At 41.3% G+C, this 15712-nt stretch overlaps 1 protein-coding gene across 7 annotated transcripts in view; it reads right to left on the reverse strand.

Annotated features, from left to right (window-relative positions):
• Positions 1 to 15712, reverse strand: part of LOC123508248 (ubiquitin carboxyl-terminal hydrolase 33-like) — a 98025-nt gene that overhangs the window by 53277 nt on the left and 29036 nt on the right. For 5 of the 7 annotated variants that reach the window (XM_045261813.1, XM_045261809.1, XM_045261811.1 and 2 more), the window contains exons 3-8: positions 12332 to 12520; positions 11835 to 12003; positions 11417 to 11649; positions 9849 to 9984; positions 8530 to 8749; positions 7964 to 8148 (exon numbers count right to left, since the gene is read on the reverse strand). In XM_045261813.1, coding sequence (XP_045117748.1) covers positions 7964 to 8148; positions 8530 to 8749; positions 9849 to 9984; positions 11417 to 11649; positions 11835 to 12003; positions 12332 to 12520 — 1132 coding nt within the window. The remainder of the gene's footprint in view (positions 1 to 7963; positions 8149 to 8529; positions 8750 to 9848; positions 9985 to 11416; positions 11650 to 11834; positions 12004 to 12331; positions 12521 to 15712) is intronic. The other 2 variants (XM_045261814.1, XM_045261815.1) reach the window with 2 other exon arrangements.

Below are 15712 nucleotides of genomic sequence, written 5' to 3' on the forward strand. Positions count from 1 at the left end.
CCCCTACCCTTCCCCGCTTTTAGTTAAAAAAAAATAACAGCGTCCAGCAGCAGCTCGTCTTCCCTCGCTCAACATGCCACCAAAACGCCCTGCAATGTCGCCTAGTGTTGCTAAGAAGACCAGGAAGTCTCTTACTCTCTAAGTGAAGCTAGATATTACTCACAGACACGAGAGGTGAGGAAACTAATAGCATTGCTCGCCACCATGGCTTGACTCCATCTACTGTCTCTACTATTTTAAAGTTAGCAGACTCTATTAAGAAGGCTGGTGAGACCATATCTTCCTTGCAAGCTAAAAGAATCACCCGAACTCGTGACTCTGCAATGGATAAAATGGAAAGCCTTGTGGAAATGTGGTACATAAGTTTTGTGTGCAGTACAATGATGCACCCTTTTTTTACATTCCACAGGTTGCCGGCTAACGTCTTTCTCACTCCACTCTCCCTCCCTTCATAAATTTAAGATCATCAACATTATAAAGTTACTTACATACATACATTACTGTACATTATAATAACTTTGTCTTAAATTAAAATGCTTAAATGTTTAACTTCATAATTTTTACTTTCATTAAACCTTTTACTGTAATATGATGCACTCTTGCTTTGTTTACTCTCAATGGAAGTTCAAGTCAGGGGGTCAAACTTGTTATAATTGGTTCACTTAACGAAAATTCACGCAATGAAAGTTTTTTTAGGAACATAACCTGTTCATTAAGCGGGGGTTGCCTGTACTTTATGTTTCTGCCTCGAATCATGCCAAGTCTGTTCTCCGACCCAAAACTCTTCATACATAGAAAGTGCCAAAATCTTTTGAAATCCAACTTCCATCAAGACTTCTGGGAGCTAGCCAAAAACATCTCTAGCAACTTTGCTTCTTCATCTTTCCTTATTTCATTTCATGCTTCTTCATCTTTCCTTATTTCATTTCATCCTGATGACACTATTGCCATCTCATCAATTTCTAAAGCTGAGCTCTTTACTCAAAACTTTATTAAAAACTATACCTTGAATAATTCAGGGCTTGTTCCTCCCTCTTCTACCCTCTCTATTTCATGCAACCTATTGAAATCCTTCAGTTATGTTTTACATTGCCTGACTAGCCTTAAACCTTGGAAAGCTTATGAACTTGATGGGATTTCTCCTATTATTCTTAGAAACTGTGTTTCCATGCTTGCACCTTGCCTAGTCAAACTCTTTCAATTGTTTATTGACTTCTACCTTTACTTCTTGCTGGAAGTTTGCCTTAGCCTGTTCCTAAAAAGGGTGGTCATTCAAATCCCTCAGATTATCAGCCAATTGCTTTAATCTCCTGTTTATCTAGTTTCTGAATTTATCCTCAATAGGAAGATTCTGAAACCTCAATCGACTCACAATCTTCTACCTGATTCCCAGTGTGGCTTCTGTCACAACTAATCTTTTAGCTTTCCTTAATGAGTTTTGATCATCCTCGTTTTAGAGATCTGGGTGAAACTTTTGCTGTTAACTTAGACATATCAAAAGCTTTTGATAGAGTCTGGCACATAGCTTTGATCTCCAAACTACCTTCTTGCAGCTTATATTCTACTCTCTGCAATTTGATCTCAAATTATTTCCTTTCTGCCCATTTTATTGCTCCTGTGGTAGAAGGTCAGTGTTCTAAATCTATTAACAGAAGGGTTCCTCAAGGTTCTGTCCTGTCACCCACTCTCTTCCTATTATTCATCAATGATTTTCTAAACCAAACTTCTTGTCATATCTATTCCTACATTGATGATACCACCACTTTTCCAAGTCTTTTCAGGCAACCAACCCTTCATGACATAAACATATTATGCAGAGAAGCCACAGAACATCTGATTTCAAATCTCTCTAAAATTTTTGATTAGGGCACAGCAAAATTAGCATTGTTCAATACCTCAAAAATTCAATTCCTCCCTCTAAACTTGACACAACCCTTCAGACTACTATCCCCTCTTCTTCAATAACACTCAACTATCCCTCTCTTCTACAATAAATATCCTTAGTTAGTGCTTTATTCATAATCTAATCTAGAAACTTCACACCTCTTCTCTAGCCAAAACAGCTTCAATAAAGTTAACCATTCTGTGTTGTCTTTATCAGTTTTTCTAACCCCCCAGCTGCTAGCACTACACAGGAACCTTATCCATTCATGTACAAAATATGCTTCACATGTATGGGAGCTTCCACTCATACTGTTATGTTTGACATGGTGGAATCAAAAGATTTTTGTCTGATCAACTCCTCTCCTCTGACTTAAGTGTCTTCAGCCTCTTTGTCACTGCCACAATGTTACACCTCTTGCTATCTTCCATTTTTTCACACCAACTGCTCTTCTGATACTGCTAACTGCATGCTGCCCCCTCCTCCCATGGCTTCACTGTACAAGACTCTCTTCTTTCTCTCACCACTATTCTGTCCACCTCTCTAAGGCAAGAAGTTATCCAGTACAGTGGTACCTCTACATACGAGTGCATCTATATATGAGTTTTTCAAAGATATGAGTAAAAATTTGCAAAAAATCATGCCTCATAACATGAGCATTTTCCCAAAATATGAGCAGCCAGCAGCAGAAGCAGCAGCGCCCACCATCATCAGCGCTTGGTAGCAGAGCAGCAATCCACACATCTGTACATTGTACCATTACTCATGGCCGCTAAAAGTTTGCTCAGACTTTTATGTGTCTTTTTGTATTTTGTGCTATTTTTTGTACTTTTTTTTGTGTATTTAACCATGGGACACAAGAAAGGAAGTGCTAAAGATAATAGTGATCACAAGAAACGAATGATGAGCTTAGAAATTAAGCAAGAAATAATCGAAAAAACATGAGCATGGTGTGCGTGTGAATGATCTTGCTAAGGAGAATGAGTGTAGTACGTCGATTACCGTATTTTAAGGCTTGCAAGACGCTACATCTTGGAAGACCCACCCTAATATTTGAAAGAAATTTCTAAGAAAAAAAAGTCATTCTCATACAAGAACGCATTCACCATATACCCGACCACTGAACACAAAAACATAAGAAGCAAGGAGCCTGCAAGACACTATTGTTTCACCACTCATTACAAATTTGCTGGAGCACTCACCACAAATTTGAAACTATGTAAATAAAAACACCATAGGTAAATACATATACACAGTGAAACAGTCCATTTCTTCTTGTTTTAGTGGCGGGCGACGGCACGTTTTGGACCTGTTGTTTACATTACGGAATCACTTGTCCGATCGCCGAAACCGAACACGTCAGTGCTGCAGTTTGTATTTATTTTATTTTGCAGTCGTGCTTCATAGGCTTTATCAATGTGAATACAATCCACAAGTGGAGTTTTGACTCATGCTTGAATAAGTAAGCCACTTAGATGTTCTATTAATAAAGGTATAAAGGCACCTGGCATGATGTATGTGCGTTCGTGTGCATGTATGTGTGCGTTGCAATGAGACGAGGGAGCAGCCCGTTTTCTCCACACGCTGAGTAGGCTGCAGGAAGGATTATGGTATTGGAAATACTTGTAACACCTAAGTACTGAGTTTACATAATATAAAAGGCTAAATTAAATGGTACTTAAGCTAACATCATAATGTGATGACTCAACATACAAATCCAGGTCGCTATCTGTCAAGTGTCCAAGCTCACTTGAGGTTGAATGCTGCCTTACAATACAATATTCATCTTGGAAGATGCACTAGTATTTTTCAAGGTATTTTTTAGGAAAAAAAATTGTGTCTTGTAAGGCATAAAATACGGTAGTTGCACCATTTTGAAGAACAAAGATTTAATTAAGAGTATAAAGTAGAGTAGAGTTCACGCTACTTATCCTTCATCCTCTGCCTACTACCCTGGTATCCTTCATCCTCCACATACTCCGCCTAACTGCATTGTCTGCCGTCGTCTGTCTTCTGGTAAGCGCTCAAAAAACAACATTATATTTCAGTTATTATTATTTATCATCTACACTTATGTTTAGTAATGAATTATGTAAGTTTTGTAATTTAATTGCATATTTACTTCAAGTCAATTGGGGTATTTTGTACTTTATTCTGCTGACTGGAACAGATTAACAGGGTTTACGTTAATTTTAATAGGAATTAATAACTCATGATACGAGTAACTTCAAGTTACAAAGTAGGGGCTGGAACCAATTAAACTAGTATCTAGAGGTATCACTGTATTCTCAATCATTCATTTCTTTCTCAGGTAAACTCTGGAAATCCCTGCCTGCTTCTGTATTTCCACCTTCCTACAACCAAATTCATTTAACCCTTAACATACGGTGATTGTTTCGGGACGATTGTAGTGTTGCTTGCTGAGAGGCGGGGATCGTTCAGGGAATAATGATTTTTCCATGCTAAACGTTTGAATCTCTCCCCTCACTATTGGGCCTTGGACAAGTGGAGGTATCTGGCAACTTTTCTTGCTCGCCTCCTTGAGCCTTGAGACATGTTCCCACACAATAGGTCATCTTTTCCCATTTCGAGGCGACATCTCACAACCCCCGTGACCCAGAGGGAGGAAACGGTACTCCGAGTGATGTAATGTCAGTGTTACTTGGTAGTGACATTGAGGACATTGATGAAAATGAAGACGGTGATCTTTTTATAGAGACAGAAGAAAGTGAAGACTCCAGTAGTGATTCTGATAATGATCTGGGAGACAGAGACCAACCCTCACAGCGACATTCATAAACCTCACGTACTCCCTTCGAGCAATGCACTGGTATGTGTCACACATGGTTGCCTCTACAGGACTGTACTTGTCGGCCGAGTCATGTGACTCCCATTGCTAATAAGAGTTGCCAGATTCCAATTATTATAGAAATCTACAATACTTGTAATATGTGGCTTCTTTTTCTTTTCTTGTTTTGCGCATCATTTCATATATCTGAGTTCACATTTTCAAGACATAAAAGTGCAAAAGTTCTTACTTTAATATCAAATTCAAATGCCCTAAAGTGGAGAGAGAGAGAGAGAGAGAGAGAGAGAGAGAGAGAGAGAGAGAGAGAGAGAGAGAGAGAGAGAGAGAGAGAGAGAGAGCAGCATGGAATACGGTGCTGGATGGCGGCAGCGACGTGTACGTCATCGCCCTGGACATCGCTGGTGCGTTCGACAGGGTGTGGCACCGAGGCATCGTGGCGAAACTGCAGAGCTTGGGGGTGTGTGGCGACCTCCTTCAGCTCCTGCAGGACTACCTCGGTGCAAGGACCTCCAGCACGGTGGTGAATGGCCACACCTCTGCCCCGCACCCTGTCAGGGCTGGTGTGCCTCAGGGTAGCGTCCTCGGACCCCTGCTGTGGAATGTCTACTTCAACGACATCCTGCAGCTCATCCCTGAGGCATACGCCTATGCAGACGACTGCACACTCACATTCGTCTGCGACAGGACCGACAGCCAGGCCACCATCACCAAAATAAACCGGGCCCTGGACACCATCGTCTCCTGGGGCGGCGTTGGCAGGTCACACTGGCCCCGGAGAAGACCCAGCTCCTCCACATCTCCAGGACACGGCAGGCAGACGGTCAGCCTCGCCCACTACCGGCCATCTTCCTTGAGGGCAGAAGGCTGACCCCCCCCAGGACTCCATCAACATCCTGGGTGTGGAATTTGACGGCGGCCTCACCTTCACCAACCACGTCAAGAAAGTTACCAGGGACGCGTCCTACAAGCTGGGCTGCATCAGACGCGTGGAGGACGTGCTGGATACCCAAGGGGTGTCCTCACTCTACAAGGCACAGGTGCATCCCGTTATGGAGTACGCACCCCTCACCTGGTCCTCCTGCCCCCCCTCGTACCTCACTGGCCTAGAAAGGGTTCAGACCAGAGCCCAGAGGTTGGTGAGGGTCTGCACGCGGGCCACGCACCAGACACCTTCCAGCCATTGCAGCACAGGCGGGATGTGGCGGGGCTCTGTGTTATGTTCAAAGCTCAGGCACTGCACACCCCTCACCTCGCTACTCTGCGCCTCCCTGGACCGCCGACCCTACTCAAGCTACGCGGTCGGCAGGAAACTCTGAGCACCCACACACGGTGGCTGTACCGTTCAGCAGGACTGAGCATAATATACGCTCCTTCCTGCCGCGGTACAGTCGCCTGTGGAACCAGATGGTGCTCAGCACGGACCTACACCGCTCCACCTCCCTGCACATCTTCAAGTGCCGAGTGAACAAGTGGCTCGCCGACCAGCAGTACCTGACACGATATATCAAGGACATATTCATTGTCTCTGTACCACATTACACTGTAAACATCATTATACCATTATTTTTTGTAGACATAGCCAGAGATAGCCCTATGCTCGTAATGACTAGGGCTTTGGCATTGTGTATTATATCTACTGTTTAAATTAAAAAAAAAAAGAGAGAGAGAGAGAGAGAGAGAGAGAGAGAGAGAGAGAGAGAGAGAGAGAGAGAGAGAGAGAGAGAGAGAGAGAGAGAGAGAGAGAGAGAGAGAGAGAGAGAGAGAGAGAGAGAGAGAGAGAGAGAGAGAGAGAGAGAGAGCACTTGCGCTGTGTTGTCGGAGATGGGGGGGTATTTCTTAGAGGCGGGTTTTGCCACAGGTTCAGGGAGAATTTTTTGATATGCAATAACTTTGCTCTCAGAGGTCATAACATATTAAAAACTACATCGTTGTATTCAGAATAACAAAGAGAAATATGCCTTTGTAAGAAAAAAATCTTTCAGCATTTTCGACAGTTATGATTTTTCCCAGCTGTAGCAGATGGAAAGTAAGTCATCTCCCCAGATTTTAAGGGTTAAGAGGGAGGTTTCAATTTCATCACATTTATCTCATTCATCTGACCAATTCTTTTTGATCCAGTTCAGGAACAGTTACCTCTGTGGGTCTCTTTTACTAATCACAATTTCTGTTGCCTTTAGACAGTTCCCCTCCTACATAAAAAAACATTTTGCAAATACAGGCAATCCCCGCTTAACAAACGGGTTACGTTCCTAAAAAAACATTCGTTGCGTGAAATGTTGTTAAGCAAACCATTTTTAACAAGTTTGACCCCTGACTTGAACTTCCATTGAGAGTAAACAAAGCAAGAGTGCATCATAGTACAGTAAAAGGTTTAATGAAAGTATAAATTATGAAGTTAAACATTTAAACAGTTTAATTTAAGACTAAGTCATAATAGTGTACACTAATGTATGTATGTAAGTAACTTTATAATGTTGATGATCTTAAATTTATGAAGGGAGGGAGAGTGGAGCAGAAAAAAAACTAGCCGGCAACCTGTGGAAGGTAAACAAAGGATACATCATTGTACCGCATACAAAACTTATGTACCACGTTTCCACAAGGCTTTCCACATTATTCATTGCAGTCACGAGTTCGGGTGGTTCTTTTAGCTTACAAGGAAGATACGGTCTCACCAGCCTCCTTAATAGAGTCTGCCGACTTTAAAATAGTAGACAGTAGATGGAGTCAAGCCATGGTGGCGAGCAATGCTATTAGTTTCCTCACCTCTCTAGTGTGTGAATAATATCTAGCTTCACTTAGAAAGTAAGAGACTTCTGGTCTTCTTAGCAACACTAGGCAACATTGCAGGGCTGGTTGCAGGGTGTTTAGATGGTATGTTGAGCGAGGGAAGACAAGCTGCTGCTGGACACTGTTATTGTTTTGAACTAAGAGTGGGGAAGGGTAGGGAAGTGAGTGGTACGCATTTTGTCCACAAGAGGCACTGGTGTATTCAAAAAGCCTGTTGGCTTGTGTGATACAGTCGGGCTTTCAAACTTGGAAAAAATTTCCGTGGATAAAATTTCATTAAAGTGAGTTTGATGTTCGTTATACGAGCAGATGGTAGTAAAAGGATACGTTTGTTGTAGTAAAATTTCGTTGTGTGAACTTTCTTTAAGCGGGGGTTGCCTGTATATCACACCCCAGATTTTGCTTTGAAGCAGTTGTTTACATCCATCCTGAAAACTTCCTCCTACATAATACGATGAATCAGATACGGATACAGGACAGACCTTTGAAAGATGAGGAAAGGGACGATATAGAAGGTTTGCTGGAGCCTAAGCCACTGGTGGAGGAGGAGTGCACCTGTGGGGAAGCTGAGGATGACATTCCACCAGCAGAGTCAGAATCCAGGAGAGTGGTGTCTGACACTGCATCAGAGAACTCTGGACTCTCATGATCAGGAAGAAAAAGACTCCTGTAAAGAATTGTCGACACACATTAAAAGAATTAATCCTCCATACATTCACATCAGTAAGAAAAAAATAAAAATAAAAATAAATAAAAATATCACCATTCTTCAAAATACTGGGGTCAGTGCTGGGTCCAGAAAGCAAGCACTGTGGAGGCACAAAACAAGAACAGGCCAAGAACAGAATACAGCAATTGCATATGGCAGCAGTGGTCAAGAGAAAGGGAATACACCTGGAGAGACACTGGATTCTCAAAAGGGAAGCATAAGTCTTCTCCAAGCCCTCCATATAGCTATACCAATGACAAGAATACTTCCATACAATATAAAAAAATAACTAAATATTTCAGAATCTTTTGAGGGAAATAAATGAGATTTAATTCTTACTTCCAATGCTGACAAGAAGGAAAGTACCTATTGTGGGTTCTGTGAGTGGCAATGCCAGTCTCCACATCAATGGTTGCATGGTGACGTTTCTTGCGTTTACTGGGATAGTGGTCTGATGAGCCAGAGGACTGCTCTGATACTCCTGAGTCACAGGTCTCATACTCTGCTTCAGATTGGGAGTCTTCCCTTTCAGAAAGACTTTCAGCAGACAAATCTTCCTCTGCAAGATAAATTAAAGATATATATATATATATATATATATATAGAGAGAGAGAGAGAGAGAGAGAGAGAGAGAGAGAGAGAGAGAGAGAGAGAGAGAGAGAGAGAGAGAGAGAGAGAGAGAGAGAGAGAGAGAGAGAGAGAGAGAGAGAGAGAGAGAGAGAGAGAGAGAGAGAGAGAGAGAGAGAGAGAGAGAGAGAGAGAGAGAGAGAGAGAGATATTTAACCAATAAAGCCCCATTGTCAGAGCATTTGTACACTGAAGATCCAGTGTTAGCTATATCTGACACAAACTACTCCATTTACTAATGCAGTTATCATACAAACCAAGGCTTTTCAAAAAGGACACATAGTAACTCTATCTCTCCTCTTCAATATGCAAAATATCTGAAGTTTATAGAGAGTCAGAGACAATGGTTTGCCAGTGGTGAAGTGAAGAACATACACACATGTAACTTGCCTCACATCCACCTGCCCTACGATGGGAAGCGGCAAGTGGTGGAGAGGCATAAAGTTACAAATCCATATACTCCTCACTTTGCCATGGCCAAACCATTCATATTATTAATTTTGGGTCATTTGCATATTAAGATGAAGGACTGATTTTGTGTGTGTGTGCATGTAGAGCTGCAGAACGAGGAGGTAATATGACAAATGACAACTTCCTTCAGTGACAAAATCCTTGTATCATTCCAGTATCATTATTACACACAGAGATAATCGTACTGCTTAACACAACAGCATTAGAGTGGTATGCAAGATAGCAGCCAGGCAGGAGGACACACTGTAGTGCACTTCAAAATCATACCCTACAGAGGCAAAAATAACCTGATGTTAGAGTTATTATACCTTTTCCCCTTAGTTATATAGATCATTTAGGGGACATGCGATGGAAGTGAAAAAAACTCAAAATGGCATAGGGCTGTACGGGTTAATAATTTCTCTCACAAAGTTATGAAAAGTCCTCACACTCCAGTTTCTACTCAAAACCATATAAAATTCATAAATATTTTGACTATCAATTATCATTAACAGCTGTCATAAAAATCTTTCAAACTGTCTGGCCAAGCAGATCTAACAAATGCAACTTATATCCCTCACCTTCCATATCACCTTCATGATCATCTTCATGGGAAACAATCAAAGGCTCCCGAAGCTCTTCATGCAGCTGATCCATGAAGTAGCGAAGGAACTCTTGAGAATCCTGCTGTGTATAGCCTCTGAACATAGGGTACAGCTGTCAAGGAAGACAATTGGTCACTGCAAGTCTGATGTTTACCATCAAAAAATAGAAAGCAGGTTCATAACAAAAATGCAACACATAAAAGGTATAGGGATGTCATAAACTTAGATATAAATCTGACATGTATACTATTCAGTACAGGTAACTCTCGATTTATGCGATAGATGCGTTCCAAGAGGCATCGCGTATATCAAAATTCCCATAAAACAAACATGCAATTCTCATAAGAAACAATAGATAAAAGGGGGGATATGGGATGTGGTCCAAAAAAATTACTAATGAAATACTGCAGTATTTCATTAGTAATTCACTATCACTCAGTGCCACGGAGTCGAGGTTATCCTCATGGCATGAGCGTATATGAATACTAAGATATGATATCCATTATAGCAGGCAATACAGGAGTGGAAACATAAATATCATGGTGAAAGTAACATGCAAGCTAAAAGGGTAACAAGAAGAAGCGGCTGCGTCACCATAAGTCTCCGCCTTGTCTGCGGCCGATCTCGTCTCTGCTTTATTTTTTTGGTATTCCATGTAAAATTTCACTTTATGCATTACAAAACAATCCTTTTTTGGGGGCAAGGTTAGTAAAAAGCTAATAGAAATTTTATTTTGTGAACATAAATGCATATTTAAGACAGTAACACCACCTCCAGAGGTGGCATTCCCAGCAACCTGAGAGCAACCTCATAGCAACCTCATTATCATCCATCCAAGCATTCATGGATGCCATTTCGTGGCAGGAGGTTGCTCTGACGTTGTTAAAGTTTCTTGGATCCAGCTCCTGGCAGCCAATGAGCACTTTTAGGCGGGCTACCAACCTCCACCTGCCAACAGCAATGAATCTTTGTGGATGCTATTTCACGAAGGTTGGTATGTGAGCAGGAGGTTGCTTTGGAGGTTGTCTGTACCAACATAGACAACAACCTGCTTCTTCGATCTGGCCCCAAAGCTCCCACCTATTAACCAGCTGCGGAACTCTCTGGTGTGCAATTTGAAATTGCGTCTGGCGCTCAGTTTGAAAATGCGGTTCGGCCAAATTGTGTATAACCAAACCGATCATGCAATTTGAATTAATTATAATATTTTTTCGGTCGTGTTATAACAAAAACGCATAAATCAAACAAGCGTAAATCGAGAGTTACCTGTATTTCTTTTTCATGAAATAAAGCTCAATATAAGAATTCCTTCCTATATATCTAAATTTTGTCATTTTCTTAAGTCTTCAATTTTCCTAGTTTGATACAGTCTCTTTGTAATGGTGTAAGCATCTATCATAAAATGCTTAATACATATGCATTTCTCTTGTACATTTGCTTCATTATGGATAGGAAACTTATTCCTGATGTGTCTAAGCATATTTTTGTCTATCACTCTATTAGCAAGTTTCAATGAAAAATTCTTACATACAGACAATTCATACCTGTTTAAAGCCATGATAAAGCAACGAGGGTGTTATAAAGCTTGGTCTCTTCTTGTGCCACATTTCTATCATAAGTCTTTGGAAAGGTCGTGTCAAGCCTGGGGTCTTCCTGTCATTTCGAAGAAAGGCTGGACACTCTATCATGAACTGAGCCAATGGGACAGTATTGCTCATTGCCTGAAGAGCAGCATTCATGTAGCAAGTTAGGCCCAGGTTGCGCAGCCCAACAAGACCTAAAAAATCATTATCATCGTAGTAGCTACTGTGTGTTTTGACACATACATTTATGATGATTAAACTTTAACAGCAGAAACAATGAATAGTGTCATGAAGACTGAAGAAAATTATCCGGTATATTTTTTAAGGGTACGATAAATACAACATTCATAGGTAAATTTTTTTCCAGCTAATCTATTACCTTTAGCTTTCACTTCCTCTCCTTCCTCCTCTTCATCATCCTCCTCAGCACTGGATTGACTGGGAGTGATTGGTTGAGCTACTGCAACGCCTGGCGCACTGATTGGTCCACCAAGATGATGTTGCTGGCCCAGAGGGATGGTCATGCTGGCCAGTACTGAACTCGTCACCTGAGAAACAATGGTGCAATAATTCTTGCAATTCAATGTAAAAATTGAAGTACTAGTAACAAATAGTATTCATAGCATTAAATTAACTTCCTATCTTCATATATTCTCAAGTATATTACCAAAGGAAAATACATACCATGGAAAATACATTTCCGAAATAAAAATAAAAATGAACATATTTCTACACTAGGCTGATATCTCTTATAAGAGGATATATGCTGGGAATATAGTGACAATACTCTTCCAACTCAACAGTAGAATGCAAGGTCATTGGGGTTCTACTACAAGTTTGGTTTTCATTCTATTTTAGAGAAAGCAATTTCTGTACCTCCATCTCACACATGTAGCACCAAGAGCGGAGGGAGGTGAGGTTGAGGGTGATGCAGTGGGCTGGGAACTGGCCATTGTGTTGAGTGGAGTGGTCTGCGTGGCCTTCCCCACACCCAACCCGAAGGCATCCTGAGTACAGACACAGCCGTAGACTACATCCTCCAGCACCACACCACTCACAGCACTTCTGTATAGGAGGGAATACACCAATTAATGTATGTACTATTCATTTATGCAAAATATCAAAGATACAGTGGAGACAACATTCGAACGTCTAAATGGTCAAACTTTTCAATAGTCAAACGCAAAAGTTCGACTTGATACTCAAAAAAATACATATTAGTCAAACATCCGTCCATGTGGCTGTAAACAAAGGGTCTTTCCCCGCCACCTCACGCACCCCACCAGTCCACCGCAGCCAGTTGATCCTTCACTGTCATAAGAATAACATTGTCCTACAGTTTCTCTCCAGAGTTTTTTTTTTTTTTTTTTTTTTTTGCATTTAGAAGCTTACAATGGCACCAAAGAGGCTTGTTTGTGGTGAGAATAAGCCTACAAGAAAGAATGTAGTGACAACCATCAAAAAGAAAAAGGAGATTATTGATAAATACGAGAAAGGAGGAAGAATAACCGATCTTGCAGCTGAGTATTTTATGGCTAAATCTACAGTAGCCACAATACTAAAGAAGACAGCACATTAAAAGAGCTGATGTGGCGATTAATGTGAAAAGGCAATTTAAGCGACCTACGGCAGTGGAAGAAATGGAAAAATTGTTGATTGGATAAACCAAAGGCAGACGGCTGGTGATTCTTTGTCAGAAGGCATAATTTGTGCGAAGGCTAGGCTGCTGGATCGTAATCTTATTTCTGATACTACATCTGACTCCAATGATGATTTTAAAGCAAGTAAAGGGTGGTTTGTGAATTTCAAGAGAAGAACTGGAATTCATTGTTATGAGACACAGTGAGGCTGCAAGTGCTGACAGAGTTGCCGCTGAGTAATTTGTGCCTGAATTCAAGAAATTTGTTAACCCCTTCCTTACCGCAGCCACCCCCCGATATAAACAAAGCGTTCCCCTCCTATACCGCAGCCCCCTGCCCGTGTGCGCACGTGCCTCACAGCCAGATCTACACATTATATTTCTTTCTAACTCAGTGTTATGTACTTTTTTCTAAACATATTTTTGTCATTTTATTAATAAAAGAAAACGTAAACATAATCATAAATTGTGCATTAATCATAAATTCAACACCACACACTCTGCACCTGGCGAGGGTGGCCCTGAGGCAGTCATAACTAGGCTGCTCCCCCTCACTTGCCGAGAGGGTTTCAACACTGCTGTCACTATCACTCTCTCCTATTTCTTTTTCAGGATCATAGTCTGAATCATATTCATCTGGAGAGTCTTCCAGTATATCCTCACTATCTGTCTCATAATTATGATAATCCTCATCGCTGCTACACGAAGCAGACGCCATTATCTCTAACTAGAGGCAATAGAACAGTTTCACCACGGCCGATACTAGAGAACTGATGTTCTTGGGGGGACTGTAGGAATAATATATGTCAAAGAATAGTGATTGGCTTTATAGTTTATGCATGAAAAATTAACTCCGATATTGATTGGCTAGTGGGTGGGATGGTTTTGTTACGCTGGGGTGGCTAAAAATAACGCCTCCAGTGTTTGTTTGTTTATAGTGAATCACATGGAGCATGAAAAAGGCAAAATCCGCACTCAGGCCACGGTTATACACGTTAATGTATTGGTGTGGTACGCACGTACCACGGCGGCATCTTGCGGTACCACGAGGTCGCTTTTGCGCGTGGTACGCACATACCACAAAACAGTCTTGCGGTAAGGAAGGGGTTAATAAGGAGTGCTTAATCCCACAACAGATCTTTAATTGTGATGAAACTGGCCTGTTTTGAAAAAAAAAAAAACTACCAAACACGATCTATATAACAAAGGAAGAGAAATGTTTGCCAGAACACAAGCCCATGAAAGACAGGCTAACCCTGCTTCCGTGTGCCAATGCTAGCGGCGACTGCTAAATTAAACCGCTGCTTTTTGCTAAACTTGGGTTTGGAAATGGCTGGAACGAATTACCTGATTTATAGGTATCAATAGTCAAACTTTTTAATACTCGAACGGCCATTTGGAACGAATTAAGTTCGAATATTGAGTCTCCACTGTACTCTCTCTTTTGATCCAGTTTATTTAGTCTACCTCTTTCTCACTCATCCAATGTTTAATTTCTACTGCACTATTGTAATACATAAAAAAAAAATAGGAAAAAATTTACTTACACAAAATATTGAACAAATCAAATTGTGAGGATATAAGGGAGATACGTCGTGCCGGCTCTTCCTCCCTTTCTAAACTACCTTGCCTCGGTAGTTACTATACACTTTGCCGGCTTCGTTATACCCCTCACAAGTGGCAACCTCGCCAGGATTGACATGTGTTATTAACTGTTCTATTATTTCATTCCCTGGAAGGCTTACAGCTGTATAGTCACCTTGAGCGCGCACTCACTGTCTAAGGCCCGGAAGTGAGTTCCTCAGACGTCCATTCCTGTAAGTTGTTATTTATCCACACATAGCTTTCCCTCGCTGTGTTTACTGAGTGGACAATTTTATAATTGCTTCAATTGTTTAGACTGACAGATTTTCTTCAGTCTTAGTGCATACAATTTTGCAAGGTGTTTTTTGTATGTTGGGTTGTTATTTCATTTGGGGTTATTTATTCTGTTTTGTATCTACCATGTCATCCTTTGAGCAACTTCAGAAACAGGCTGCCGCTCTTGGTCTCTCAGGAACAAACACTGTACACTACATCACCAGCCAACAGGCATATGAGCGGATGAACAAGCAGTGGTGCGACAAGCACAAAGAGAAGAAGCTGAGCGACAGGAGAGGTTAGAACTTGCTAAACTGAAAGCTGAAACCGAGTGAATGCATCTCACCGCTCAAGGTAAGCCTGAAGCTGTTACCATCCCAGATGTAGCTGCTCGTCCCACACTACCAGTGTGCCAGGAAGAAGACATCGCTACTTATCTCACCCGTTTTGAGAGAGTGGCAAAGCTGTTACAGCTCGAACCAAGTATGTATGCTGTGAGGTTGGGATGTCTCTTAACAGCAAAAACTGCTGATTTATACGTCTCCCTCTCTCCTGAGACCACCAAAGACTATGATGCTCTTAAGAAGTCTGCTGACAGGATTTAAGAAGACTTCAGCAGATGGATATCGCCTTGATTTCCACAACGCTAAAATTCGAGATGGTGAAAATTACTCCCAGTTTTCAGTTCATTTAACCCGTCTATTTCAGAGCTGGTTGGAGGCTTCCCAAGTTCAGGAAAACTTCTATTCCCTAAAGAA

The sequence above is a fragment of the Portunus trituberculatus genome, chromosome 24, assembly GCF_017591435.1.
Source record: "Portunus trituberculatus isolate SZX2019 chromosome 24, ASM1759143v1, whole genome shotgun sequence".
NCBI lineage: Eukaryota > Metazoa > Arthropoda > Malacostraca > Decapoda > Portunidae > Portunus > Portunus trituberculatus.